Genomic DNA, 27,800 nt, shown 5'->3' on the forward strand with positions numbered 1-27,800 from the left:
AGAAATATTTACTGAGCATTTCTTTGTGTTAGGCCCTGGGCTAGGGATTAAGGGATGTAGTCCCTGACCTTGAGGAATCCTGCAAGGTGGAGGTGAGGGGCAAGTCAACCAGTGGTTATTATACAGAATGATGAGGTCCCTGCTGAAAACCTGTCAGACCAACTACTGAATGCCTTCGCATCAGAGAAAGCGCAGTCTATTCTGAGAAAACTCAGAAAAAGCTCCATTAGGTGGTATCAAATGAGATAATGGCCTATTAAATATACATGATTTTATGCGTATCCTTACCTTGACTTGGAGTGTTGTCCAAGCCAGACTCATAAGGGCAAAGCCTTATCACACTGTCCATGAGTTAGGTATTGTTGTGATCCCCACTTTACAGATAAAGTAAGAGATACACAGGATCAGAGACTCGCCCAGTGTCACAGAACTTGTATGGGAGCACGGTCGGGCCATGATTGGGCCCTGGCCAGCTTGACTGTAGAGCTCTCAGTTTTACTGAACAGATAGGGACCACTAAGTGAAAGGGAACTTTCAAAACATGACCACTTTAACATGTAGTCGGCATGTACCAGATTTTAAGTAATGGGGAGGAAAATTTATTCTGGCTGAAAGCTCTGGTATTACAAATGAGATGATACCAAGCTTTTGATTAAATACCTTACTGTTAAACCTTTGCTGCCACTAGGATGCAAAAGGATCACCTTTGCAGTCAACAAAGGAGTCTTTTTGAGCGTCTACTGAGTGCTTTTTTTGAACGATTAGAGTCAGCTTCTTATTTCACATTTAGTCTGGTGAACATGCCCATGATTAATTTCCATTTAGTTCCCAAACACTTCCGGCCCAGCAGAACCCCACCACCCCGTGTAACAGCTCTCTCACTTCGGCTTCTTATCTAACTTTGGAGCCCCCACCTTGGAGCCCTTGTTCCAAGAAGTGGCCTTCGTGCTTCAGCTACCCAAGGTCCCCTTGCCCTGTTTATCCTTTTCCTTTCTGGCTCCAGTGGACCCCGGGGCAGGGTGACCTTATTAAAGACTCTGTGAAACAAAGTTGTCTGTCATCTCTTCAGAGACACCTTTCTCCTTCTCTACTGATAATTCCAAAAGGAACTCTGCTATCCTCTCCTCCCGCCATCCCTGGAGAAAGGACAGGTTGGAGTAATAACACGTGGTCATTGCTTGGGGTGAGCAGCCAGCTAGCTACTGTAGTGATTGGGTAGTGCCTGTTCTCATCCCACCTCCCCGCAGGAACAGCTGACTGGCTTCTAGGATAGAGGGAGGTGGGCACATAAAAAATTGCTCATGACCCTCCATTCTGTGTCTCTTTCAACTTTGGCTTTGTTGTCTTCCTTCTTGAATCATTTTTTCACTCCCGAGCTCTGCTGTTTCCCTTCCCTCTATTCTCTGGAATCTTCCAAGAAAGCAGCTGTAACTTTGTATGTCCTCTCCACCCAGCCCCCTCCCCCTGGGAAGACAAGGAGAGCGCACCCTTTCCCTCTGGGGTTAGGCCTTGGTAGCTGTTGTAACCTGAGAAAAGAAGGAAAAGGGCCAGGCCTATTGAGCCAGCAGTGAGCTCCCTGTGGCCTGCCAGAGGATAAGAACCTTGCTCACTCAGCGCCCTCCCTCTTCTCTTTCCCCTCCCCTGCTGCAGCAGGGCCCTCCCCCATCCGCACACACGGGCTGCTGGGTAAGTGGCAAGATGGCTCCCCTGCATGTCTCCGGCTGATCGCCGCCGCTCCGCCAATACAATAGAGCCAGCCACTACCAGCAGCCTGGCCCTCTTCCTCCTCCTTCTCCAGAGAGACCAATCCAGCCGAACTCGGGGTTTGCCGTGAGGACTTAACGCTTATCTCTTAAAGCCAGATCTATTTTAGCCTCCCCTCACCACCACCACCACCACCTCCCCTTCCATTTACCATTTTTTGGATCCCCAGTTGCTGCATCTCGATTTTCTCTCTCTGGATCGGGTGGCTGGGGAGGAGGTGGTGGGCTCTTGGGACAAGGAAGGTGTTGTGGGTTTTTTTTTTAATTTTTTAGGATTTTTTTTGTTTGGTTTTTGTTATTTCTTCCATTCCAGAAAGGGATAAACAGCACTTCCAGGGGGAGAAAAAAAATCATGTTATCAGAAAGCAAAGAAGGGTGAGAGCTTCACATTTCCATGTATCCCTTTTCCCCACCGCTCTAGCCTACCTCCTCTTCCTTCTGTTCCCCATGGCTTTCATTCCGTCTTTTCGTTTTGGTTTGTTTTCAGTCATTCTGCTTTCTCCCTTTGTCCTTCCTGCCTGATTTCTAATTGGCCCAACTTGCCCTCTCCGTGTGGGAAATAGGTATTTTTTTGGATAAGTCTTTTCTTTAGATTTAGGCAGTTGAATCGCGTGTTTCTGTGGGGGCCGGTTAGCTGGGGGCACAGTTCCGATTTTCCCCTCCCCCTTCCCGTGCATCCCTCCCTGCCTGCTCTGGGGAGCCTGTTCTGACCTCTGAGTGTCAGTCAGCCTGTGGGGAATGCTGAATTTTCTGGTGGTGGTTATCAGCGTGGGGAGGCTTGGTTTCCCCTCTCCTGGGTCTTAGGCCCCTGATCATCTTAATCTGATTTTTTTCCCCCAGTGTTTGGGTGGTAGTGGGAGTGAGATTAAGAGATAGAAGTTAGGGATGAAGACAAAAAGGAGATGGGAAGATAGTTTATCTGAAGTGCATCTCTGGGATTCGTTGCCTGAAATGGGAGCTAACTTATGTGATTCAGAGTGGGGGTGGGGGGGATTCAGGATTTGTAGTGGGGAGGGGATATAGGGTGTGGGGGAGGGTGTGTCCCGACTGGGAGGCCTGCTCTCTTTATCTCTTGGAAGTTGGAATGAGGGAGTGGGAGAAACTGGGTGAAAGCCGAATGTGAGAACAATTCCTACACCTCTGAGCAGGTAAAAGTGGCCTGATTCTTCTCTGAGCTTTCAGACTCCAGCATTTGTCATTTTTCCTTTTGGATGAGAGGGTCCTTATTGAAGTTTGAACCCTCCCCAGCCCTACTTTCCCTGCAACCACTCCCCCTCCCAATTTCTCCATTCCTGTTGTTTCCACATCCTGTGGGTCGCTAGGCCTTATTAAGCAGTTGATTATAAACACAAGGTTGGGATCACTTGCCACAGCCATTCTTTCTTGTCTTCTTAAGCAATCAGGCTTCCCTTAATTTCTCATGCAATTTTGTTAAAGATGCCTATGGCCAGGGGATAGGGAGGCCACATGGTTGTGGGCAAATCACACTTTTGAGGGACTGTGTCCAGAGGAGTATGTTTCTCCTTTCCATGTAAGAGTACTCTGGCGAATTACCTAAAAACAGTTGGGAGTCTTGACCCCACACATCACAGCTTTATCCCATCTGGGCAGTGGGTGGCTGTGGTTGCTACGATCTGTGCTCTTTCCCCAAGGAAAACAGTTTCCCAGTTTTCCTGTGGGGGCAGGGTCTCTAGTCTCATCTGAAAAGCAGCCCTCCCAACCCCACCCTAAGTGATGAGGCATGGGGGTTTCCTGACCCAAAACCTAACGTCTTGCTCTCTCTTCCCCTTGATTCTTTCCTGCCCTTCCCTCCCTACCTCTCCCCATACTGTCAGTGAGGAGAAGGAGGAAGTGACCATGGACACAAGTGAAAACAGACCTGAAAATGAGGTTCCAGAACCCCCCGTGCCTATTGCAGACCAAGTCAGCAATGATGACCGCCCAGAGGGCAGTGCTGAAGATGAGGAGAAGAAAGAGGTAAATTTCCAAGCCACCTGTTGGGGTGGGTGGGCAGGAGTGGGCCTAGGGGAAAGAGTAGACCACTTTGGTGATCCCTCTTACACAGTGGGATAGCTTAAAGAAGGGGGTAGGCCAACTTTGGATCACGATAGGGCCAAGGGAGAATTCGCTGGTTTAGCAAGGGAGACCCTTTGTTATGGGGACAGGGCTCATTCATTCCTCTTTCTTTGTTGGGGAAGTGCAGTCCAGACTCTTGGAAGTTTGTAACTAAAGGAAAAGTCAGTTAATGGACCTTTATCCAAGACCCAGGCCCAGCTTTCCTTGTGGTAACTGTTAGCTTTCCCTCCTTTTTAAAAGCTTGTGGGAGGGAGCTCAACGCCATCTAGTGGGCTTTGGTGGTTCTCAGCCGAGGAGGCGTGCTGAGGAATTTTTGTTCCTCCTCTGCCCTCTAGTGGTCATATTGCAGAGATGTAGCTACTTAAGAAGCCAGCACTTGGGGTGATCCCAAAGGCCCCTTCTCCATATATTTCTGACTCCTCTGCTTCCTTTTTTGGCATATATGTTATCTCGTATCCTGCACCCAATTCAGGGGGCTCCCCCCATCAGAGCCAGCGAAGTCTTCTTGGCTCTTAAAGTAATAGAGAAAGAATTAGCTGGGTTTGGGACTGGGGTAACAGGATGGGAGGGACTGTCGTGTGTGTAGCCTTTCTTTGGTGTGTGTTGCGGGGGTGGGGGCCGGTGAAAGTGATTTGATGTGCAGAATATTATTTATTACAAGGTCCTTCTTCCCCGTAAAACTTTGTCCAAGTACCTCATGTACGGTAATCCGCCCGTAAAATAAAACCCTGCCCAACTGGCCAATCGCTGATGCCGCCTCTTCCTCTGGACCCACCCGCTGCTACTGAGCTGCCCAATCAGAGCCGAGTCTGCTATCCAGGTGTCTTGGCCAGAGGGGGGCATGTATATGGGATCCTGTGATGGGCCCCCTTTTGCCTCCCTGCCTTGCTTACATCAGGGGGCCAAGAAGAGCACTGTTCTGGAGAGACTTGTATTGAGAAAGCAAAAAGCATTTGGAAAGGGGTGGACTTGCATCATCTCCCTATTTGGGACACCCCAAGAAGAGCTTGTGTCAGTGCTGGGGCGCCTGCCCACATGCCCTTACCCTTTTGAGGACTGTGGGTTGCCTTGTTTGCTACAGACTGTTGGGATCCCCATCTAGGGCACCAAGACCTCCTAAAGAGTCAATGTTTGTGATCACAGTGCCGTGCTGTAAAATACCGAGTGGAGGCTCTCGGCTTAAGCTGTAACGACTAGGAGCCCTGCAGAGAAGTCTAGGGTTTGAGCCCAGGGATTTAATGCTGATGACAGCCAGCCATGTATCACCACTTGCTCATCAGATGGACTTTTCCTTTGGTCCCTGTTGTCCATGGTGAAGGGCAGCATGTTGGTTGCTCCAACTTCTCCTCCATCCCTGGAGGCAGGGGCTCATCCATCCACCTGACTGGAACCACTGTCTCAGCTGGAGTCCCTGAGGAGATGCCACACACAACTCTCAGAAGAAAAGTATTCTGACCTTGCTGCTGAATGTGTGCCAGGTCCTGGGGCTATCCACCTACTACCCCCAGGCTGCCTTCATCAGAGGCTCCATGATCCCACTCGGTGAGAGGACCCCTTCCCCATTTACAGGCAGAGGAGAAAGGGACTCAAGTCATCACCTGGATTCCAAGTATTGGGTGGTGGTATTGCTGGATCTTGCCACTGGTGGACATAGGGTCCTGCCTGCCTCTCACGATAAAAGGCCAGGACCATTCCTGCTACTCAGAGGCCATCTCATCAGGGACTGCAAGATGATGCCCCTACAGGGCTGGGACTGATGTCTCTGCCCCTTTTCCCCCCGTACCCCTCGCTGAGCCTGGCCACCGCCAGTGAACTGTCTTGACATCATGGAAACTGGGCAGCGTCCCCCCACACGTTTTCCTCCCGCCCCCCCTGCGCCCCTGGGAGGACTCTGGCAGTGCCGTGCTGACCACCACGCCGTGCGCCCACCTTTTTTGCCAACCCAACCCCCCACCAATTGCACAGCGCCTAGCAGGGAGGGCTCATTCTGATTGGACCGGCGGTTGACTAGATACAGTACACAGTGAGGTGCGATTGGCTGAACTGAAGATCCCAGGTGTGAGATGGTACCTGGAACATTTGTCATATTCCTAGTTATTTTCTTCTTTATTTTCTTCTTCTTTTTATTTAATCTTTTATTTTGATTATTTTCTCTTTATTTTTCTGATTTCTTTATTGGATTTATTTATTTATTTGGTTCATGTTTTTCCTGTTTTAATTAAGACCTTTTTTTTTCTTTCTTTTCTTTCTTTCTTTTTTTTTTTTTCCTCACTAACTTACCCATCGAGAGCGGCCTGGCTAGGGGTCAGGCTGGCCCTTAACAGAGACCAAGGAGACTTGGTTAGACGACACAAACGGGGCTGGGGGGTGGACGGGGAAAGGGGATTTCATCAAGAGCGTCCTGCCCTACCCTTTAGAAGGGTGGTAGGTCTTAGTTTTTCCAGAAATAAGCACTTAAATCTAAAAACACTCTAATCCCCTTTTCTCTCTCTCTTTTTGCTCTGTCCATAGTCTTTCTCCCACTCAGTGTTCGGGGCAGAAACTTGCTCGATGGCAGGTTTGGGAGTTTCTGGTCCTTGGCAGAGCCCCCTGAGGCTTAAGCCCTGTTGGAGAGGAAACAGTAAGGCTCTGCTAGAGCTCTGTATAGTGGGATGGAAAGCTGGAGGCTCCCTGGGGACAATCTGCCCCTCAAAAAAAAAAAAAAAGCCCTTCCTTTACCAAAGACACCTTGAAAGTCTTTCTGCTGGCCCTTGGCTCAGGAAGCCTCATCTCTGGTGGGTCTAGTGCTGCACTGTAGGGGTGTGGACAGCCTTAACAGGCTGCTGTCCGAGTGACTCAAAGCCACAGTCAATGGATGTCAGGCTAAGACATTGAGAAAAGGAGGAGGCTTACCTTGTTGCAGTGATCATCCCAAAGTTGGTTTTCCTTGTTTCCTCGTGTTTTCTGAGAGTTTGCAAGGAGACCAAGGAGGACTAGATGACCCAGTTCTGGGCATATTTTGTTGGGTTTGGCGTCCTCTCAACCTGTAGAGACAGTGGAAGAGGGCAAGACCCATGCCTTTAAAGGGCTGGGAGGCTCCTGAATTCCTCTTCCAGCTTATTTCTGGTTAAGCTAATACACAGGTGTGGTATGGACTAGATGACTTTTCCCTGCTGTGATGTTTGATTTTATTTTTTTCTCTAACTTGCATTGATTCTGCTTCGTTTTTGCCGTTTGCCGCTTCTGTTTTGGTCTCTGTCTGTCTCTGTGTCTCTCTCTCTCTGTGTCTTTGGAGCCTATGCTAAGACTGCCCCATCTAACCTCCTTCCCCCCTCTCTGTGGGGTGTGTCTCTTTCTCTTTTCCCCCCCCTTTTCTTCTCTATACAGAGCTCGCTGCCCAAATCATTCAAGAGGAAGATCTCCGTTGTCTGTAAGTCTAGCCCCAAATCCCTGATAAAGGTCAGGAGTACCATAAAAATCAGTTCATAAAGAAATAGGTTCCCATTCCCTCTCAGTGGCATTCTTAGGTCACCCCTTCCCACCCCATTCCCTCCATCCAGCAAATCTACATCTTCTTGGCATATGTAGGGTTCTATTTTGAAATTCAGAACTTCAGATAATTACTGTCATTTTTCCCAGGTCACATTTTTTCTTAACTAATGACACTGAGGTGTCTCTCTCACCATTTCCTATCTAGCCCTACATGCATTTCCTCTTTCAGATATCTGAACCCTCAGAACCAGCAGTGGGTTTGAGGGACTTTTCTTTAATGTTTAGTAGTAGTTTATTCATTTTTAACATTTTCCCAGTGAGGAACTCTAAATCGACAAAAGTGTAATAGATCTTTATAACTTAATATGAAGTCATAGTGTGAAAATGAACCTAAAGCATGATCAGATCATGTCACAATCTTAAACTAACTTTACTTAGATATAAGTATCACATAGTCTTGTTTTTCTGCATTCCTATGTCCTTCTCAGTCTGTCTTCCCCAGTACTTTCGTTAGTTCTACCACTAAAAGTTTAAACTGCTCACCACCCTAGTTACCCATTCAATGTTGCCTTCAGAGATCAGTAGTTTTTATTGGTCAGAAAGTGGTTCCAGTCCTTTTATTATTCACTCTGAGGCATGGTTTCCCCAGCTCCCAAATACAATTTCCTTAAGTTAACCTTTTACTGAAATTCCAGTCGAAGGCTATCTGTAGGTGTTAGTGGTGTGAGCCAGCAGAGGACCTAAGACCATCTAACTATTTGGTCCTATTTCTTGGGGACAGCAGCTACCAAGGGGTTGCCAGCTGGAAACAGTGACACAGAGGGGGGCCAGCCTGGTCGGAAGCGGCGTTGGGGAGCCAGCACAGCCACCACACAGAAGAAACCCTCCATCAGTATCACCACCGAGTCACTCAAGGTGAGGTGGGAGGAGCCGGGGAGGGGAGGATGAGACACGTTGAGGTGGGAGTAGAAACGGGCCCAGTGTAACGGGGTGGGGGGTATCTGTGTCCCAGAGCCTCATCCCCGACATCAAACCCCTGGCGGGGCAGGAGGCTATTGTGGATCTTCATGCTGACGACTCCCGAATCTCTGAGGATGAGACAGAGCGTAATGGTGATGATGGAACCCATGACAAGGGGCTGAAGATATGCCGGACTGTCACCCAGGTAAGGCTTTTGCACCCCAGCATCAGGGGAGCGGGCAGTGGACTCCCAAGCAGGCAACCAAAGTAGAGTCCTGGAAGGGAAATCTGCCATCTGTGCAGAGGGTTGCGCTAATTGCCCTTTTAGGGGTCAGCAGACTACCACATCCAACCTGTTGTCCATAATAAAGAAAATTTTATTAAACACAGCTACACCAGCTCATTTACTCTTATCTCTGGCTGCTTAAGTGCTATAACGTCAGCGTTGAATAGTTGCAACGGAGACTGTGTGACTCACAAGGCCTAAAAATATTTCTCATCTTGCCCTATACAGAAAAAATTTGCCCACTCCTGCTTTCGTTTTCCTCATGGCAGAACTGAGGCATTAATAATCCCGGGATCCAGTGGAGGAGAATGAAATCTTTCTCCTAGTGGAAGGATCATGCTAGGTTTACTGTACCACCCTCTCTAAGGAAACGAGGCGGAGAAGAACGTGCCAGTTTGGAGTTTAAGAATTCCTCTGTTATCTGATACCTTACAGGTAGTAGCTGCAGAGGGCCAGGAGAATGGGCAAAGGGAGGAAGAGGAAGAGGAGAAGGAGCCTGAAGCAGAACCCCCTATACCTCCCCAGGTTTCAGTAGAGGTGGCCTTGCCCCCACCTGTGGAGCATGAAGTAAAGAAAGGTGGGTGAAGCGTGCAGCTCCCTGAATTCCCAGAGCACTTTATTTGGACCTCTTTTAAAAGCATTTAATGTTTTCTGCCTTTTATTATAGTGTTTTTGCATTGCTGTTTTATCTTCCTCTTTTAGTTATTGAGCTACTTGAGAGTGAGGTTAGAAACTTTGAATCTCCATAGTGAGGAGCTTTAGCCTAGACAGTACCTTGCACACTGTAGATGCTCAGCACAGTTAGGTGGAACAGTGCTTGGTAGGGAATGAGAGAAAGGCATAGCAGAGGTGAGAGAGCCAGCATTGCTCCCTGCTGAAAACTGTTCATGTGCTCTTTTTGATAGTGACTTTAGGAGATACCTTAACTCGACGTTCCATTAGCCAGCAAAAGTCTGGAGTTTCCATTACAATTGATGACCCAGTCCGAACTGCTCAGGTGCCCTCCCCTCCCCGGGGCAAGATCAGTAACATCGTCCACATCTCCAATTTGGTGAGTCGGAGTCATTTCCCACAGCCCAGCCTTGTTTAGTGGTTAAAGAGTTTGAGTTTTGGATTCCTGTTACTGAGCTTCAACTCCTAGATCTGCCGGTTACTCACTTACTGAGCGACTGACCTCATCTCTCACAACCAGTCTCCTCATCTGAAAAATGGGGACAAAGTATCAGCCTCTGCAGGGTTGTCTGGAGGATTTGTGGAAGGCCTGGCACGTAGTATCATAGTGTCATAGTGTCTCTGTTAGTGTTAACCGTTCTTCGCTCCTCTCTCATTCCCATGGGAGAGTTCCTGACCCCTCTGTGCCCATACTCTGAAGCTATACTCCTGTGGCCGATACTTGGGGAATCTGAAGACTGGTTGCAGGAGTATTGTTCTTGCCTTCTTCAAGACTCGGAAACTCCCATTTTCCTTGGCAGGTGCGTCCCTTCACTTTAGGCCAACTAAAGGAATTGTTGGGCCGGACGGGAACTCTGGTGGAAGAGGCCTTCTGGATTGACAAGATCAAATCTCACTGCTTTGTCACGGTGAGGGGAGGAAGCTGATTCTCTAGGCTGTGGCACACATTTCCTTTTGTAACCAACGTGGGCAGGTTCAAGGGCCTTGTGGCAAGTGGGAGGGATTGAGGCCTGTTGTGACCCTCTGCCTTCTGCCTTCCTCCACCAGTACTCAACAGTAGAAGAAGCAGTTGCCACCCGCACAGCGCTACATGGGGTCAAATGGCCCCAGTCCAATCCCAAATTCCTTTGTGCTGACTATGCTGAGCAAGATGAGGTAAGAAACCTAGGGAAAGGAAGGAGGGGGAGGGGCAGGGGAGGCCATTATCTGCTAGAATCCAGCTGAGATCCTGGCCAAACCTGCAGCCACCGAGATTCCTTCTCCCTCTTCCTACCCCTTGGTTCTTTTCGTTGAACCATGGGGCTTCAGAACCTGTATGCCCTGGTACCTGGGCTCCTTCAGTGGGAGTGTTACCCTCTCCGTCCTGACTGTCCTTGTCCCTCCTCTACCCACAGCTGGATTATCACCGGGGCCTCTTGGTGGACCGTCCCTCTGAAACTAAGACAGAGGAGCAGGGGGTACCACGGCCCCTGCACCCCCCGCCCCCACCCCCAGCACAGCCACCACAGCACCCCCGGGCAGAGCAGCGGGAGCAGGAGCGGGCGGTGCGGGAACAGTGGGCAGAGCGGGAACGGGAAATGGAGCGGCGGGAGCGAACTCGATCAGAGCGTGAATGGGATCGGGACAAAGTTCGAGAAGGTCCCCGTTCCCGATCACGGTCCCGTGACCGCCGCCGCAAGGAACGTGCGAAGTCTAAAGAAAAGAAGAGTGAGAAGAAAGGTACTTAGCTGTGGGGACACACGCACCTGTTAGTAGGTGGGAAAGGAACCCAAATGGGATGGGACACACAGGGTCATAGGGCATAAGGTCTGACTCACTTTCTTCCACCTCAGAGAAAGCTCAGGAGGAACCGCCTGCCAAGCTGCTGGACGACCTTTTCCGTAAGACCAAGGCAGCTCCCTGCATCTATTGGCTCCCGCTGACTGACAGCCAGGTGAGTGCTCACTTCATGCTCCACTCTTGAGTAGCAGCCAGGCTTGACAGCAGTGCAAGGGGGAGAGTCACTTGACTACTGGTGTGAGAAGGCTCAGGTATTGGCTTAGGATAAGGGAAGAAACTAAGTATCACGGAAAGGCAGTTTTAAGAACCAGGTGACAGTACGCCATAGAGAAGCCAAACCCAAGAGTGCCAAGGTCAACACAAAGACAGGAACTGGGTTTGTGTGTCTAGGAAGCTGTCTGTGCCAACCATCCTTCTCGGAAATTGATTTCAGTTAGCTGAGAAACCATTTCTCTGCTTTTTTATTTCTAGGATATTTTGCCTTTTTTTTTTTTCTAATTTTTATTTATTTGGTGAGTAATCTACACCAAATGTGGGGCTTGAACTCACAACCCCAAGGTCAAGAATTGCATGCTCTTCCAACTGAGCCAGTCAGGCACCCCTAGGATTTTTTGCTTTTTAAATTTAAGTTTCTTCGTAATGGGCCTTTTTGGGAATTTGAGGCTGATGTACTCGGCTAAAGGGAAAAGTGGTTTGTTCACGTCTTAAGTAGCTGGGGAAATACCAGAGGCAAGGCATGGATGGTGCCACTGCCTGTTGAGGGTATAAAAGGCGAACACCTGGAGGGATTGGGACCCGGAGACAAAGACAGGTGTAATTGCTGACAACCCCCTTCCTGCTTAACAGCAAAGCTGGTGATGATCCTGAGCTAGGGCAGGGCCCAGGGAAATACAGACAAGGCGGGACTGGCGTGCGCGGGGCTGAGATGCCTTTTCTCTGCCTTTGCTGCCTGCTGCAGATTGTTCAGAAGGAGGCTGAGCGGGCTGAACGGGCCAAGGAGCGGGAGAAGCGGCGAAAGGAGCAAGAAGAGGAAGAGCAAAAGGAGCGGGAGAAGGAAGCAGAACGGGAACGGAACCGACAGCTGGAGCGGGAGAAGCGTCGAGAGCACAGCCGAGAGAGGGACAGGGAGAGAGAGAGGGAAAGGGAGCGTGACAGGGGTGATCGGGAGAGGGAGAGGGAGAGGGACCGGGAGCGAGGCAGGGAGAGGGACCGCAGAGACACCAAGCGCCACAGCAGGAGCCGGAGTCGGAGCACGCCTGTGCGGGACCGGGGTGGGCGCCGCTAGCCGGGAACGCATGAGCGAGAGCTGCAGGCATCAGCCACCCTGCCCTGGGGGGTTCGAGGCCACAGAGGGATAGGTACAATCTCCACCGCCCTAGAACCAGGGGTCTTTCACACCATTTACCCAGTGCTCAAGTATGGCTGCCACCTGTCCCCACATACCAAATGGAGCCGTGGCCGTCTTTCCCCCCCAGAGCCCCACCCCCATAACCTATCTCTTGGGAGTTAGCCCTCTCCTCACTCTCCTTTCCCACTGTTGAGTCTTGAGAGGGAAGAGCTAGGTTAGGGAGGGAGGTGGTTGGCCCAGAGGTGGGGAACAGCCAAGAGCCCCAGACCTCTCATTTTTCCTCCATCCTGCTCACCACCTCCTTTGGGTACTCACAACCCCCTCTTGGGAACAGCCGGGGCCAGGACTGGGTCACCTATGAGCTGAATCAGCATCTCCTCCTGAGTCCCAGGGCCCCTGCAGTTCCCAGTCTCTTCTGTCCTGCAGCCCTTGCCTTCTGCCCACCGGTTCCACTTTATATCCACCTTTTCCTTTTGTTCAATTTTTATTTTTATTTTTTTTATTATTAAATGATGTGGTCTATGGAAAATAATAAAAATCTGACTTAGTTTTAACTAGTGTGTGACTGGCTTTCCTTGGGCAGGGCCTGGGGGAGAGCCAAGCAGTTGAAGACGGCTGTAGCACGGAGGCACCATTGCCTGCACTCCATACACTTGTTTAGGCAGGCTGCTGCTTCCTGGAGCAGGGACTTCCCGCCCTCCATCTCTGTCTTGGCTCTACCCACGTCACCACGGAGCATCGTCCTCACTGGAGGCCAGAGGGGAAGACCCCGGGGAAGAGGAGGGTCCCTGTCCCGGTTCCCAGTCCCGCGTTAGAGGCGTTGGGTCACCTGCTCGCCACCTTCAAGGCGCCTCCCGCAGCGGCCGCCAGGGGGCGACAGCCGCTCACTCAGTGGGCGCCTGTAAATGAGCTTCCCAAAAAGGCTCCACTCCCCACCGCCGTCCTCTCCCGCTGCTGTTGTGCCTCGGTCCCTGACCTGCTCCCTGGGCCCAGCCCGCGGACTCCCTGGGTCCTTCTGCCGGCCTTAAGCGCTCCCCAGTCGGCCGGCTGTGGTGCCTCGCACCGGCTCCCCAGATGCCGCCTCCCTGCGGCCGGGGTTCACAGCAGCCCCAGAGGCCGCTCTGGGAGCGGGAGCCGGAGCCGGGCCTCTCCGCAGCCGGCTCCTAATTCCCCGCCTCGCCGCGCGCTCGGCCTTCGCCCAGCGGCGTGGGGGCGTGCGGGGCCGCTCGGCGCTCCCGCCTGCACCGTCCCCGCCAACCCTTCGGAGACGGCCTGGCGCCGGGGCCTGGACGTCCTCCCGCCCGAGTGCCCCGCCGGGCGCTGCGGGCCCTGCCCGGGAGGGGCGCCGCATCTGTATGCGCCCGGCGGCCCGGCAGCGCCGCCCCCGCCCCCGCCGCGCGGGCCCGGGCTGGCCGGGGAGGGTCGGAGGCTGGGCTCTCTCCCGCGCGCCGCGGAGCCGCCTCGCTCCTCCGCAGGCGGAGCCTCCTTCCCCCGCCCCCTCTGTCTCGCTCCCTTGTTCTCGCCGGGGCCGCTCAGACCTGCAGCGGAGCCGCGGCGCCCGCTCCGATCGGCTCGGGGCTGCGCCCCCGGGACCCGGCGACGGGGGCGGGCGGGGACGCTCCCCGCCGGCCTGGGCCCCTCGGCACTGCCAGGTAAGGGCGCCTGCCCCGGAGCCCGGGGTCGGGAACCCGCGGAGGGGCAGCAGGGGGCCCGCAGCCTGCGGGTGTCTTCAGAGCGGTGCGCTCCGAGGCTAGGAGCCCACTGCCGGCTCCCTTCTCCCGCGCTCTACCTCTTCCCCTCTTCCCTCGCACCTCTCTTCCTCCTTTCCCCATTTTCCTATCCCTCGGTTTCTCTTCACCCTGCCTTCTCTCTGCCTGTTTGCCTCCTCGGCCCCTTCCCTCTCCCTCTTGCCCTTTCTCCACCTCCTCTTCGTCTTTGCCTTTTCCTTTCCCGACCTTTCCTTTCCTGTCTTTCCCTTTGCCTTTTCCCGCTCTCCTTTCCTTCCCCCGTCTCTTCCCTCTCACCTCCTCTTCCCTTCCCGCTATCCGGTTTCCCACTCCTCCAGCCCTTTCCTTCTCCTCCTCTTCCCGCCTCCCGCTCCGGTCCCCGGCTTCCCTCCGGCTTCCCTCTTCCCTCGCGAGGGAAAGGACTGGCAGGTGTGTGTCTGCGCTGGGGGAGGAGGGGTGGCAGCCACAGCTACCTGAGGGGGTACCCCCCCCGCAGGAGGAAAGGGAGGAGACAGCAATGGGAAGGGTCCTCTCTCCAGCTCCCTTCCCGAAGCCCCTCCAGGCTGCCCCCTCTCTCAGACTGAAGTTCCCCGAGGCCTGCTCTGACCCCCGCAGCTGAGGGCTGCCCCCCGCCTGCCCACCACTCCCAGCAAGCCCCTCTGCCCCCCTCCTACCATTCCCAAGCCTGTTACCTATGACTCCTCCGCCTGTCAGACACCTAGGCTGCCTCCTTTGATCTCTCCTTGTGTCTCTTGCTGCCATTCTGTTCTCAGTCTGTGCCGGACAGTGCCTGAGTCTGGGTCTCACCGTCACTAACACTGAGTCTGTAGTCTCTGCTTTCCTCTCCCAGCCTCCTGGCCCTGCCCCCAGCTCTACATCCTCTTCTTTTGGCTCCGGCCCCCCACCCCCACTCTGCCTCCTGAGCCCAGTCCCCCTTCAAGGACTTCAGCTGGCAATGTGGGCTGGGGGCAGGTTCCGGAGAGGTGGGGTTCTCTGTGTAGGAGAGACTTTCACAGGCTCTCAACCCTGTCTTAGGCTGCACGCCTTGTCATGGCTCAGCCTGACCCCAGACACCCTGACACCACACCTCCGTGAGTCCCAGCCCCTGGATTCTAAGCCCTTTCCCTGGTAGTCCCCAACTCCTCCAGCCCCCTGGCTGCATACCCAACCTGGGAGAAGAGGGGCCAGATCTGGGGTTCCGAACCTTCCCCGAATCCCCCCTCCTGTTTTCTTCCCCAGCTTCTCTACTCAGAGTTGACTGGCCAGAGATTTATCAGCTTGTAGGGCTGGAGGTGAATACAGGCAGAGCCCGGGTGGAGGGAAGGATCAGACTGTCTGCTCTGTCTCAGTCTGGGTTCTTCTGGGCAGTGGGGTGTCTGGTTCCTTGGAGGTCTGATCTTCAGTATCTAACTTTAGTTGGGGGCCGGGGAGAGTTAAGGGTTTCCTTGACCCTGAACAGCTACCTGTCCTACAGGTGTGGATCCATGGGGTAGCCCCAACGCATCTGCCCTTCTGCCCCAGCCAGCTCATGCCTCAGTACCCGGGGACAGTGAACAGAGCCCTGGCTGGAGCCCAAACATGTGGGGCCTGGTGAGGCTCCTGCTGGCCTGGCTGGGTGGCTGGGGCTGCATGGGGCGCCTGGCAGCCCCCGCCCGGGCCTGGGCAGGGTCCCGGGGGGGCCCAGGACCAGTGCTGCTGCGGAACCGAAGGAGCTGGGTGTGGAACCAGTTCTTTGTCATTGAGGAATATGCAGGTCCAGAGCCCGTCCTTATTGGTAAGGTAAGGATCAGCCCTTCCCAGGTCTGCCTTGACTCTCGAGGCCCTTAGGCCCTGCCCTGCAACTTCATCACTTCTTCACTGACCTTGGTCCCTCAAGACTCCCAACACTCCACCCACTCATGGACTTAGACTCTTTAACCTTTCTGTCCCTATGCTTGGAACTTGCTGTCATTTCTCCCTGACCCCTACAGCTGCACTCGGATGTGGACAGGGGCGAGGGCCGCACCAAGTACCTGCTGACCGGGGAGGGGGCAGGCACTGTATTTGTGATTGATGAGGCCACAGGCAATATCCATGTCACCAAGAGCCTGGACCGGGAGGAGAAGGCACAGTACGTGCTGCTTGCCCAAGCCGTGGACCGAGCCTCAAACCGGCCTCTGGAGCCCCCGTCAGAGTTTATCATCAAGGTGCAAGACATTAATGACAACCCACCTATCTTTCCCCTCGGGCCCTACCACGCCACAGTGCCCGAGATGTCCAATGTCGGTGAGTACCCCAACTCTGACCATCCCAGATCCCGTCTCCTGGAGCACCCTCACCTCTCCTTCCCGCATTGCTCTTGTGTCTGGGTCCCCCTCATGTGCTGTTCTTTCCCACCTGGCCCTGCCCCTGCTGAGTGGGGTGCCGGGATCCCCCACAGGGACGTCAGTGATCCAGGTGACTGCTCACGATGCCGATGACCCCAGCTACGGAAATAGCGCCAAGCTGGTGTACACCGTGTTGGACGGACTGCCTTTCTTCTCTGTGGACCCCCAGACGGGTGAGGATAGCGCTCGGAGCCCGGTGGGGCAGCCATGCGAACAGGCACCCCCTGACCCGTGTCTCTCCCTAGGAGTGGTGCGTACTGCCATCCCCAACATGGACCGGGAGACGCAGGAGGAGTTCTTGGTGGTGATTCAGGCCAAGGACATGGGTGGCCACATGGGGGGGCTGTCGGGCAGCACTACGGTGACGGTCACCCTCAGCGATGTCAACGACAACCCCCCCAAGTTCCCTCAGAGTAAGGGGCCAGTGCTGCCACCCGAGCCATCCTTTGCCTGCCCCCACCCCCTACAGCCTCTGGAGAGGCCTTCCCTCTCCAGCCCTCCCCCACCCAGACCCCAGGAGAAGGGAGTGCTGCGAGAGGGAGGAGGGCTAGGGACCTAAGATGTCTCCCCTCTGTCCCCCCTCAAGGCCTATACCAGTTCTCTGTGGTGGAGACGGCTGGGCCGGGCACCCTGGTGGGCCGGCTGCGAGCCCAGGACCCAGATCTGGGGGACAACGCCCTCATGGCGTACAGCATCCTGGACGGAGAGGGGTCCGAAGCCTTCAGCATCAGCACAGACTCCCAGGGTCGAGACGGGCTCCTCACTGTCCGCAAGGTTAGCCTCCTGTCTGCTAACACTTGCACATTCACTCGTACCTGCCTCTTGGCCCACAAGGCTCACTTCTAACTGGTCTAGAACAGACTCGGGACCACTGGGTTGGAGCTTAGAGATCATGGTCATCTTGTCCTCTTTCAGATGAGGGACTGGGGCCCAGCAAGGGGGAGAGATTGGCTCAGAACTTTTCGTGTAGCCAGTCTATGATGGAGCTGGGGGCAGACCTAGGGTCACAGACTAAGTAATCTGCCTCACCCTGACCCTGCACCCAGCCACTGCCCCTCAGTGCCCACCTCTCGTCTCAGGTGGGCCGAGCACTGGATGCGTGGGGAGGGGACCTCTCACATTCCAGGAGCTTGGGCCTGCCCTGGTTCCCACGTGCCTCAGTCACTCCACCTCTTCTCCCCATAGCCCCTAGACTTCGAGACCCGACGCTCCTATTCCTTCCGCGTGGAGGCCACCAACACCCTCATCGACCCAGCCTACCTGCGGCGAGGGCCCTTCAAGGACGTGGCCTCCGTGCGCGTGGCTGTGCAGGATGCCCCAGAGCCACCTGCCTTCACCCAGGCTGCCTATCACCTGGCAGTGCCTGAGAACAAAGCTCCCGGGACGCTGGTGGGCCAGGTCTCAGCGGCAGACCTGGATTCCCCAGCCAGCCCAATCAGGTGAGCTGGGGTGTGGGCAGGGGAAGGGAAGGGCCTCAGGGAAGGAGCCCAGTGGCAGGCTCGTCCCACTGAGGATGGACCCCCTTCACCGAAAATCCCACTCACCTCCTAGCGGAGGTCTCCCTCTCTGCAGGGCTGAGGGCCAGGGAAGGCCTGGAGGACCGGGCTAGCACCCCGCCCCCTGCCAGCTCCACCTAACCCTCTGGGAAGATAGCAGTGGCGCCTCCCAGTGGTGGTGCAGGCAGATGCAGGCTCATGTGATGAGTGTGTTGCTGGATGGCGGGCTACCACTGTCGGTCACTCCCTCAGCGCTGCACATTTTTACCCACTCGGTAACATTCAGTTCTCACAACAGCCCTGTGAAGTAGGCACGATCAGCCCCAGTTGTTTTAGAGGCCAGGCCCCGACAGGTTAAGTTCCTTGTCCAAGGTCACATAGTCAGGAAGCAGCAGAGCTGGGACATGAATGCAGATTTGTCTGCCTTGAGAAGAGCCACTCTTTCCACCTTTCAGCAGCCCCGTCACAGGAATGAGGGAGGTGCTGGTGTCATTCCCATTTTGTAGCTAAGTAAACAGAGGTTAAACGATTCACCCAAGATCACACCGCTGGTCTGAGGCAGAGCAAGGCTGGGGTCCCTGGGTCCCTAGAATAGAGTCCAGAACTCAGAAAGACAGGCTGTTTACCCCCACTTCCACCTGTTTCTGTCTCTCCCCCACCATGAAACCCAGTCCCCCTGAGTCTTAGGACAGCTGTTTAATGTTGGTAACTTCCCCAAGCGACTTGTCTCTTAAGGGGACCCTAATGTGAATATGGCTCTGGGTACCCGGGGCAGGCTCAGCCCAGCGAGCCCGGGCCCTCTGCCCAGAAGAACCAAGGGGCCCAGCGAGGCGAACAGAAGGGAGGGAGAAGTAGCAGCAAGCTCTGGCCCTGCCCCTAGATCAGCCCCCAGCTCCGCTCCATCTTCCCCAGATACTCCATCCTCCCCCACTCGGATCCAGAGCGCTGCTTCTCCATCGAGCCCGAAGATGGCACCATCCGCACAGTGGTGCCCCTGGACCGCGAGGCTCGCATCTGGCACAACCTCACAGTGTTGGCCACAGAGCTTGGTGAGGAGCCCTAGGCCCCCAGGAGAGGGAGAAGGCAAGCAGCCACCTGGCAGAGGAGCTGTCCCTGAGTGGGGGGGGGGCACTGCCACCATGCCTCACCAGTGTACAGCACTGGCTTCCCAACCTGGGTCACCACCACCAGGCAGGCCTCCTGGTCTCTGAGGCTGGGCTGGCCTGGGCACAATGGATCTGCCTGCGCATTCCCCTGACTTTAAATTCATTCCCATACCTGACTTTCCCCAACTGGGAAACAAACCTAATCTCAAATGGTTCCTAAGCCCTAGAAAGCCCCAATCTGTACCCGGGCAGACTCTGCCCTGCCCACTGTCCACTTCAGGCTGAAGCCAGGGACCAGGGCAGGGCTGGGCCCCTCCTCTGGAGGCTGACTGGGGGGCTCCAGCAGCCCCTCCCAGGGACACCCTGAGGAGAGCCCTCAAGGTAGGGGAGAGGGGCCAGCCCTGCCCCTGTTAGCCCCCAGTCACCAGCAGCATGCTTTGGCTGCCTGTGGGCGGCCGTGGCCCATGGAGGCGGGGAGACCTCCGTCCCCTCTGTGAACCTCCCCTATCACTCCTGCTTACGCCCCAGGGCCTCCTACATTTGCTGTCTGTGTCCTGTCTATGGGAACTGTCGCTGTGTGCACAGATGTTTGTACATGGCAGCGAAGAGCCCTATGTATGTGTACATGTGAGTGTGTACCTACGTGTGTGTATAATTCCATGTGTGTGACAATACACACACGTAGTGTGTGCGTGCGTGTGGCTGAGCAGGTAGAATGCGCGAACGTATAATTAGGTGTGTGTAAGGGTAGGTGCGGGTACAGCTGTCGGGTATGCCGTTCGTGTATGTGAGCATTTGTGGGCAGAGAACTTACTACACGCTGTGTACCAGGTACTGTTCTAAGTACCAAATGTGGGTCAGTTAATGTAATCACCCCCACAACTTTATGAGGGCGGTATGATTATTTCCCCATTCGACAATAAGGAAACTCAGACAAAGAGAAGTGAAGTAACTCCCCAAGCTCACGTCCAACGCCGACGTGACGGGGCAGAGCCATGAGACCCCGTAAGGCTGCGGAGTCGCAGCACTTATCCCCTCCACCACGTTGCCTCTCACGTGTGGCAGTTTATGTGTATGGGCTCATGTTTCTGTCCCTGTAGCTGTGTGTTACATGATGTTGCATGTGTGCCTGTCCGCGTGAATGTCCCTGTGTGTATATAGTGTTTGGAGTCGCCTGTGTGTACGTAGCCAGCCATCTGTGTCGTGTGTGTGTGTGTGTGTGTGTCTTTCCCTTCCTGCCTTCTCACCCTCCCACCAAATCCTGCTCTCCAGCAAACCCCAAGATCAACTAGCAGGCCCTGGGCCCTTACTGCAGAGAAGGAATGGAGCCCTGAACCCTTGGCCAGGGAGCCCACTCAGCCTCTCTTGCCCAGGCTGGGACCTCGGCCCCTTCCCCGGGGCCAGCCAGCTCCCTCCCCACCTGGGAGAGGACTAAAGAATCTGGGAGGCTCAGCCAGCAGAGGTGAGCTCCAGGGTGGGCAGGGATACCTGTTTTCCATTCTTTCTTGGATGGCATTGGCAATGAGGAGCAAGTCAGGGTAATGACTGGGAGCCACCTGATGAAGGGTTGCATGAAGAAGGGGGCCTGTGTCTGGCTGTGGCACCCAGGCTGGCCCGGCTCCCCAAGGCCAACTCTAAGTGCTACTCACTGCTATTCCATAGCCTTCCAACTGCTGATGGGGCGTGTGTGTGTGTGTGTGTGTGTGTGTGTCTGTCTGTCTGTCTGTCTGTCTGTCTGTCTCTGTCTCGCTGGTGCTGTCTATGAAAATGCATCCTCTCGACCCTGGGTGGGGGGGTGACACTGAATACACTGTGTATATCCAACACCCATTTCATGTATGTTGTATTTGTTTTAAATGCTGAGTGTACATTGAATATATGGTATGAATGTGTTTGTTTCATGACTACTGTCTGTGTGCAACCTGTATGCACCTTCTATCTACCTTTCATTTATGGTGTATGTGCCGTGCATGTGGGTTATCCTGTATGTATATCATGGGTGCTCCGCCCCTGTGGAATGTGTGTTCTACACTGCACACAACTTGGCTACCACATGAATGTTGTTGTATGCTCTCGGTGTCCCATTCGTTTCACATCACCGTTTGCTACTTGCACGTTGCATGCATATACCTCGTGTTGCATGTGTATTCTGTGCGCTACATGGGGCATCCGTGCCCACGCACCCTGTGTGTTGTGTGTAAACTGTTGTGTGTGCGTGGGGGGTGTATGTGTTCATGTTCTGGCTTCAGACAGCTCCGCACAGGCCTCCCGTGTGCAAGTGGCTGTCCAGATCCTGGACGAGAATGACAACGCTCCCCAGCTGGCTGAGCCCTACGACACCTTCGTGTGTGATTCTGCAGCCCCCGGCCAGGTGAGCCAAGGAGGCAGAGGGCTCAGGACCTTAAGGCCGCCAGCTGCCCACTCCATACAAGGCCTCTCTTCTTCCTCCCAGCTAATTCAGGTCATCCGGGCCCTGGACAGAGACGAGGTGGGCAACAGTAGCCGTGTCTCCCTTCAAGGTCCTCTGGGCCCCGATGCCAACTTCACTGTCCGAGACAACCGAGGTGGGTGGCCCCCCCTGCTCTCCTCCTCCCGTCCCACCTCCTAGTCCAGCCTCACCCCTGCCCACACATCTGGACCCTCCACCCAACAGAAGGTAGATGAGGATGTGCACACATTTGCTCTTTGCCAACCTTCCCCGTTGGAAGCTGTCTCCCTGGGCTGCACCCACCCTACAGGGACGGTGTCTCAGGAGGGAGCCCGACACCTTCCCTCTCCCACAGATGGCTCCGCCAGCCTGCTGCTGCCCTCTCGCCCTGCTCCGCCCCGCCAGGCCCCCTATCTGGTTCCCATAGCACTGTGGGACTGGGGGCAGCCAGCCCTGAGCAGCACTGCCACTGTGACAGTCAGCATCTGTCGCTGCCGGCCCGATGGCTCCGTGGCTTCCTGCCGGCCCGAGGCTCAGCTCTCACCCGCTGGGCTCAGCACTGGGGCCCTGCTTGCCATCGTCACCTGTGTGGGCACCCTGCTTGGTGAGTCGGCCCACCTTGGCATGTAGATGTGGGGTCCGAGCCTGCAGGGACTGGAGAGAGGGGCCAGGGCCCTGGACCTAGGGAACTCCACCCCGGGGCTTAAAGGACTCGGCCGTGCGGGGATTTTCCCACTCCCTTGTGTGTCCAAGAGAAGAGCTCCGGCCTCCGGCCCTGGCATTACCGGTCCGCAGTGACAGCAGCAGGCCGTAAAAAACTGTTTATTGAAGCCTGACTCTGGACGGTGCGTGGTGCCCCGCGCATCACTTGTGCTATTTCGTGTCATCCTTTCAACAGCCCTAAGAGGGAAATTCGTTTTCCCGGTTTTCCACACCAGCCCTCTAAGGGTCAGAGGTTCAAAGAAGCGAAGCAACTTCCCACAGTCACACGGCGAGTGCGGGGTGAAGTCAGGCCTCAGACGAGGCCTGCCAGGGGTCAAACCCGGGTCTTGCCTTGCCTCGGCCACACTGGCTCCTCTGTCTCCCAAGCCGCGCCGCGTGCGGCTCCGGCTCCGGGGCGCCGCGGGCTCAGCGGCCTTGTGCGCCCCTCCCCCAGCGCTGGCGGTGCTCTTCGCGGCCCTGCGGCGGCAGAAGCACGAAGCGCTGATGGTGCTGGAGGAGGAGGACGTCCGCGAGAACATCATCACCTACGACGACGAGGGCGGCGGCGAAGAGGACACGGAGGCCTTCGACATCAGCGCCCTGCAGAACCCCGACGGGGCGGCCCCGCCCAACCCCGGGCCGCCGCCGGCGCGCCGCGACGTCCTGCCCCGGGCCCGGGCGCCCCGCCAGCCCCGGCCCCCCGGCCCCGCCGACGTGGCCCAGCTCCTGGCGCTGCGGCTCCGCGAGGCGGACGACGACCCCAGCGTGCCGCCCTACGACTCGGTGCAGGTGTACGGCTATGAGGGCCGCGGCTCCTCCTGCGGCTCCCTTAGCTCGCTGGGCTCCGGCAGCGAGGCGGGGGGCGCCCCGGGCCCCGCCGAGCCGCCGGACGACTGGGGGCCGCTCTTCCGCACCCTGGCCGAGCTGTACGGGGCCAAGGAGCCCCCGGCCCCCTGAGAGCAGTCCCCGGCCCTGCCCGCCGCGGGGGGGGGGGCAGCCCGCACAGGCCCTCTGAGTGAGCCCCCACCCCCCCTGGGGTCCAGGCGGGCGGCAGCAGCCCCAGGGGAGAGCCCCCAGGCCTCCCCTTGTCCCTGTGTCCCTCTTCCCAGCTTCCCCAGGGCAACGTCCTTCTTACCTCCCTCCTCCCGAGTCGTCTGTATGTCTCCCTCCAAGGATCTCTGTCTCTTTCTGTAACATTCTCCTGTCTGGGTCTGTATTGTGTGGTTCGACTCTGAATCTCTCTGTTCCTTCACTGTGGCTCCACTCCCTCCATGACTCTTGTTTTTGTCTGCCCTGTTCTAAATCTCTCACACACCCTCTCTCCGTCTCCCTTGCGCACACGCCCTGTGTCTGTCTCCTGTCCACATCTGCCTGCATTCTCTCCGGGTCCCTGTGACTGGCTTTTCAGTTTTTTCTGTTGTCCATCCCAAAAGCAAGAGAAACTTCCAGCCACTGCTGCCCACCCTCCTGCGGGGGATGTTCGGCCCCAGGTCAGTGCCGCTACTTACGGGGGGGGGGGGTGGGGGGGGGGTGGGGGGGGGAGAGCACTGGGACTGCCTGAAGCCCTCCTCCTCCACTCACCGACTAGAACCCCCCTGGTCTCCTGTCTTTACAGACCTGCCCGCATGGTTCCATCCATCACTCATGGCCTCGTCCTCGCTCCACTGGCCTCCAGCAGAGAGAGGGTGCCAGCCCACCTCCCAGGGCCAGAGCTCCAGCCCCCCACATGGCCGCCTCCCTGGAGCTCTGCCTAGCTGCTCGCCTGCCCTGGGCATCCCAGCTCTGGGCATTGTCTTGTGTGTTTCCCAGGCCCCAGGGGGAGGGGAGGGGAAGGAAAGGAAAGGAAAGGGGGAGGCAGCTGGGGAAGGGGAAAAAGGGAGGAAGGGGAGGGGCCTCCATCTCTAATTTCATAATAAACAAACACTTTATTTTCTAAAGCTGGAGCCCTGTTTCCCGTTCTGCATGCAGGTTTCTATACAGAGCTTCCCTGTGCCAAAGGGCAGGAGCAGAGGCCTGACCCAACCCTGCTGGCTCCTTTCTTCTTTGGGGGCGGAGGTGGGGGGCAGTCCACTCAAGTCCCTCTAGCCCGAGGAAGGTTTGGGTTGTTTCCATTCAGGGAGTAAGTACCCCCACTGCCAACTCTCCTGTTCCTTGTTGGTCTCAAAATGTCTAAGGGAATTAAGGGGGATTGGCCAGAGGGGAGGATGGCAAGGAGAAGTGGGGGTGAGAGCTCCTGAGAAGAGAGGGGAAGAGATAAAAGAGTAAGAAGAGAAGAAGAGGAGTTTCAGACTAGGAAAAAACTGTGGCTGCGGGGCAGCAGAGGGAGCAAGCCGGTCCCCCCGGGGCCTGCGGTGCCAGGTGGGGAGGGTGGGCCAGGGTGAGACGGCATAGTCACGTTGATTCTGGGCCCAGTGCTGCCGCCTTTAATTCTCCCCAGGCCTGGTCTTACTATCCATGGAACACAAAGGAGGAGGGAGAGGGACCAGGGAGGCAAGCCCTCCAGGGGCCCAGGGGCCGAATCAAAGTCAACTGGGGTGGGAGCTGAACAGAGAGCCGTCATTTCTCAGTGTGCACTCCCTGAGCAGAGAAGGGAGGTCCTAACTCCAGGCAGGGCTCCTGGTGAGAGGAGATGATGGGTCAGGACAGAGCCTCCTGACGCTCCCCTCCAAGTGTGAGGTGTTGGCCATCCAGGGGAGCTACTCCAATGGGAAGATGCCTTCTCTCACACCTTCCATGCCTGCTTGGTTAGGGCAACCAGGTGGCGGGAGAACAGGACCCTTGCCCCGGGGCTGGACTTGTCCTTTACTCTGTGAAGGATGGAACCGAAGCCCTGACTGGTGGAAGGCCTGTGCAAGAGCAGGCTGGCTGTCCCCCAAAGGAGACGATTAGGAGCCAACACCGCAAGCGTGGTGTCAGGACAGGGTTTTCCAGTTCAGGGCAGGATGGGCAAGCTCTCTGCCCCTCTGGTCTCACCCCAATATCTGCATCAAGCCTTCGGGCCTAAGTGGAGACATGGGAGGGACTGACCCATGGGCCACCCCCAGGTGGTGAGGTGTGCTCAGAAGTGGGATGCGGCCTTTACCTGCTCTCCCAGCCCTTCCAGCCCTCCCTTTCCGCTTCCTGAGGTCCGCCCCGACTCTAGTAAACTTGGAGGGAAACACAGGGCATAGGGAAACAGGCCTGTCAGCAAGACCCCTAGGCTTATCTCTGGTCTCAAATACCTCATCATCTTGAAGGACAGAACCTATCAAAGGGAGTGAAGAGGGGCAGGACCGTGAAAGGAAAGGAAAAGGGAGAGAAGGGGCAAGGTGACAGGAGAAGGAGGTCTCCCTTCCTATTCTGCCCTGTATGTGGGTTCAGTCCTCCTTCCCCCATTTATGGGGAGGGGAAGGGGGCAGAGCATCGCAGGGGAGTGAGCTGCGGGCACTTTTGGAGCCTGGGACTGGGCTCAGGTAGCAACCCCAGGCTTGCACGCACCCACACGTGCATACCCACCTTTTCTCATTCCTGGGGCTTTAGGATCTGGGGTGTGAAGATGCAGAAGTGGGGAACAAATGAGCTCTGCCCCCACTTCCTCTCTGCTTTGGACCATTTTTGCAAAATAAGTGACAAGGCCTGGCTTTCTCTCTGAAGAGGGGCTGCTCTCCTTATCCAGGTGTTAACCCTTTCTCTTCCAGCCTCTTTCCTGTCTCTGTACACAGGAACTGCACGTGCATCATCTAGCACACTCACATACACACATCTCTACTGGGTCACTCACTTAACACCAGGACACAGATCCACAAATTTCTCTGCGCTTGGGGATGCACCCTCTTATGCCTGAGTCCATCACATACTTGAACCCTGGGCAAAAGCTTTCCTCCTGTGCTCCTCCAGGACTAGGCTGGCCCCCGGGGGGGGGTCCCTGAGCTCTGCTTATCATTCCCAGAGCCCCGCACCTTCTCCCCATAGGCTGAAGAGTGGACAGGGGGTGAAGGGTTGCTGTTGAGGCCACCAACTGGATTCCAGGACGCTGACTGGAATGCTAGCCCTCCTGTAAGAGGCAGCGTTCTGCTGCTCCCCCCACCCCTTTCCTCCCTCTGCCTCCACTGCTTTCCTTCCTGAGATTCCCTGCCTTTCCTCCCTCCTCCCTGATTATGCCCTGAAGGCCAGAGCCTGGGGGTCTCCTCTGTCCCGGCCGCTCCAGCCTGGAGGAATTCTTAGCAGGAAGTGCAATGTTGAGGCTTGGGGCTCAGAGCTGGGCTGCAGGCTGAGAGGAGGGGTGTCCAGGATGGAGGAAAGGGGGCTGCGAATCTTGGGACTGGAAGCTCTGCAGGAGTGGGATTAGAGGAGGAAGGTTCAGGAACCTTCCTTCCGGTCAGTCCCGGAAGGTCAGTCCCCTCGGTTGACTGTGCTTTCCACCCACCCCCCTTCAACTTTGCCTGGGGAGGGGCAGGGCAGGGAAGGTGGCCCTCCTGGAACTTGGCTTACGGGGGAGCTGGAGGAGGGGCAGGAGGGGCGGGAGAGATGTGCTAGCCCGACAGTTCCCACTGGCACAGCCACCTCCCTCCTTTCTTCATTCCCCAGGGGGAGTGACAGGAAGGAAAGGCTGGAAAGAAGGCAAAGGGAATTAAGGAGGAAGGGGAAAGAGGGAAAGAAGTCTGGCCACAGCAGTGACTGAGTTCCCAGCGGGCTGCGGCCCTGGCTCCAGGTCCTGGAGGGGGGGAGTGGGGGTGACCGCCCTCCAGGCCCTCGGGCTCCTCTGCCCACCGGGCAGGGGTTTGGCCCAGCTACTTCCTCCCCCACCTCCCTCCCAGATGCCTGCAGGGCCTTCAGCAGAGAAGGAAGGCAAGGAAGAGGGCCTGGGAGGACAGAGTTGGGCTGAAGGAGCAGAGCTCTGGAGCCGAAGACCCGGGTCCCAGCCTCATCTCTGCCACTTACTCTGCGACCCCGGGCGAGTCACATAACCCTTTGAACCTGTTTCCTCTTCCGTAAAGTGAGGATAATCATTACCTCAGAGTTACCACGAGAAGGGCATTCAGAAGGAGTAGTGATTGTAGTCCTTAGAGTCCCTCGGGGGCAGGGGAGGGGGGCCGAGGGGAGAGCAGCTGGGAGAAGCCCCTCACCACCACAGGGTCCACGCTGCCCTGCCCGCCCCCCCTCAGCCTGGGCACTCTGGGCCACTCGGCCCTCCTTACTCCACTCCCTGCTAGCCCCCTCACCAAGGTGACACAGTGACAAAGACTGAAGCTGAGATGAGCACAGGAATGGGAGGCAAAGGGAGCGGGGGATCGGGTGGGAAAAAGCGGCGAAGGGGGTGGTGAGAAAGAGGGTCTAGCACCTAGCCCCGTGTCTGGCATGCAGTAGGCACGCCCTGGAGGATTCGCTGAGAGGAGAACTTGGGGGTGGGAAGTTGGCTGGACCAATCCATCAGGCAACCAGAGGAACATGTTGGACAGAGCCATCAATAGCACTGGGAGGCAGAAAGGGATGAAGACGTGGAACAAACAGAGCTGGGGACCCCTGGGGGCTGGAGCCAGATGCCCTGAGGCTGCTCCCACCACCTCCCCAACCCCATGCCCATCCTCCCACCCCAATCCCTTGGCCTAAGCAACCCCCCCCCCCCAAGTCCTGCCGCTTC

The 27,800-nt window shown here is 56.0% G+C and overlaps 2 protein-coding genes across 9 annotated transcripts in view; both read left to right on the forward strand.

Moving 5' to 3' along the window:
• The window catches only part of ACIN1 (apoptotic chromatin condensation inducer 1), a 34,008-nt gene extending 21,099 nt beyond the window's left edge, over positions 1 to 12,909 (forward strand). For 3 of the 8 annotated variants that reach the window (XM_028114921.2, XM_028114925.2, XM_028114923.2), the window contains 11 exons: positions 3,599 to 3,740; positions 7,206 to 7,248; positions 8,092 to 8,225; positions 8,323 to 8,475; positions 8,992 to 9,133; positions 9,462 to 9,607; positions 10,029 to 10,136; positions 10,276 to 10,383; positions 10,623 to 10,947; positions 11,061 to 11,161; positions 11,966 to 12,909. In XM_028114921.2, coding sequence (XP_027970722.1) covers positions 3,599 to 3,740; positions 7,206 to 7,248; positions 8,092 to 8,225; positions 8,323 to 8,475; positions 8,992 to 9,133; positions 9,462 to 9,607; positions 10,029 to 10,136; positions 10,276 to 10,383; positions 10,623 to 10,947; positions 11,061 to 11,161; positions 11,966 to 12,292 — 1,729 coding nt within the window. In that variant the 3' untranslated portion in view covers positions 12,293 to 12,909. Of the gene's footprint in view, positions 1 to 1,686; positions 1,831 to 2,089; positions 2,139 to 3,598; positions 3,741 to 7,205; positions 7,249 to 8,091; positions 8,226 to 8,322; positions 8,476 to 8,991; positions 9,134 to 9,461; positions 9,608 to 10,028; positions 10,137 to 10,275; positions 10,384 to 10,622; positions 10,948 to 11,060; positions 11,162 to 11,965 lie in introns of those variants that run through there. The other 5 variants (XM_028114926.2, XM_088024677.1, XM_088024676.1 and 2 more) reach the window with 5 other exon arrangements.
• A 2,751-nt stretch (positions 12,910 to 15,660) lies between these two features.
• CDH24 (cadherin 24) lies at positions 15,661 to 23,137 on the forward strand. Its single transcript, XM_028114834.2, has 11 exons — positions 15,661 to 15,861; positions 16,053 to 16,347; positions 16,502 to 16,621; positions 16,694 to 16,861; positions 17,035 to 17,222; positions 17,634 to 17,887; positions 18,857 to 18,993; positions 21,300 to 21,421; positions 21,503 to 21,614; positions 21,834 to 22,082; positions 22,635 to 23,137. Exons 1-11 carry the CDS (start codon positions 15,661 to 15,663, stop codon positions 23,135 to 23,137), a joined length of 2,349 nt encoding a protein of 782 aa, XP_027970635.1.
• Positions 23,138 to 27,800: the final 4,663 nt, after the last annotated feature.

Source organism: Eumetopias jubatus, unplaced genomic scaffold, assembly GCF_037043125.1.
Source record: "Eumetopias jubatus isolate StellerSeaLion01/CBP00866 unplaced genomic scaffold, mEumJub1_p1.0 scaffold_7, whole genome shotgun sequence".
NCBI classification, from domain to species: domain Eukaryota; kingdom Metazoa; phylum Chordata; class Mammalia; order Carnivora; family Otariidae; genus Eumetopias; species Eumetopias jubatus.

What these genes read in the sequence shown, in the direction of transcription:
- CDH24 (XM_028114834.2), top strand. Translation starts at nt 15,661, where the DNA reads ATGTGGGGCCTGGTGAGGCTCCTGCTGGCCTGGCTGGGTGGCTGGGGC. An exon ending in AGTGTTGGCCACAGAGCTTG is followed by an intron (nt 18,994 to 21,299) that starts GTGAGGAGCCCT and finishes TTCTGGCTTCAG; the next exon opens with ACAGCTCCGCACAGGCCTCC. An exon ending in CTGTGTGGGCACCCTGCTTG is followed by an intron (nt 22,083 to 22,634) that starts GTGAGTCGGCCC and finishes CCCCTCCCCCAG; the next exon opens with CGCTGGCGGTGCTCTTCGCG.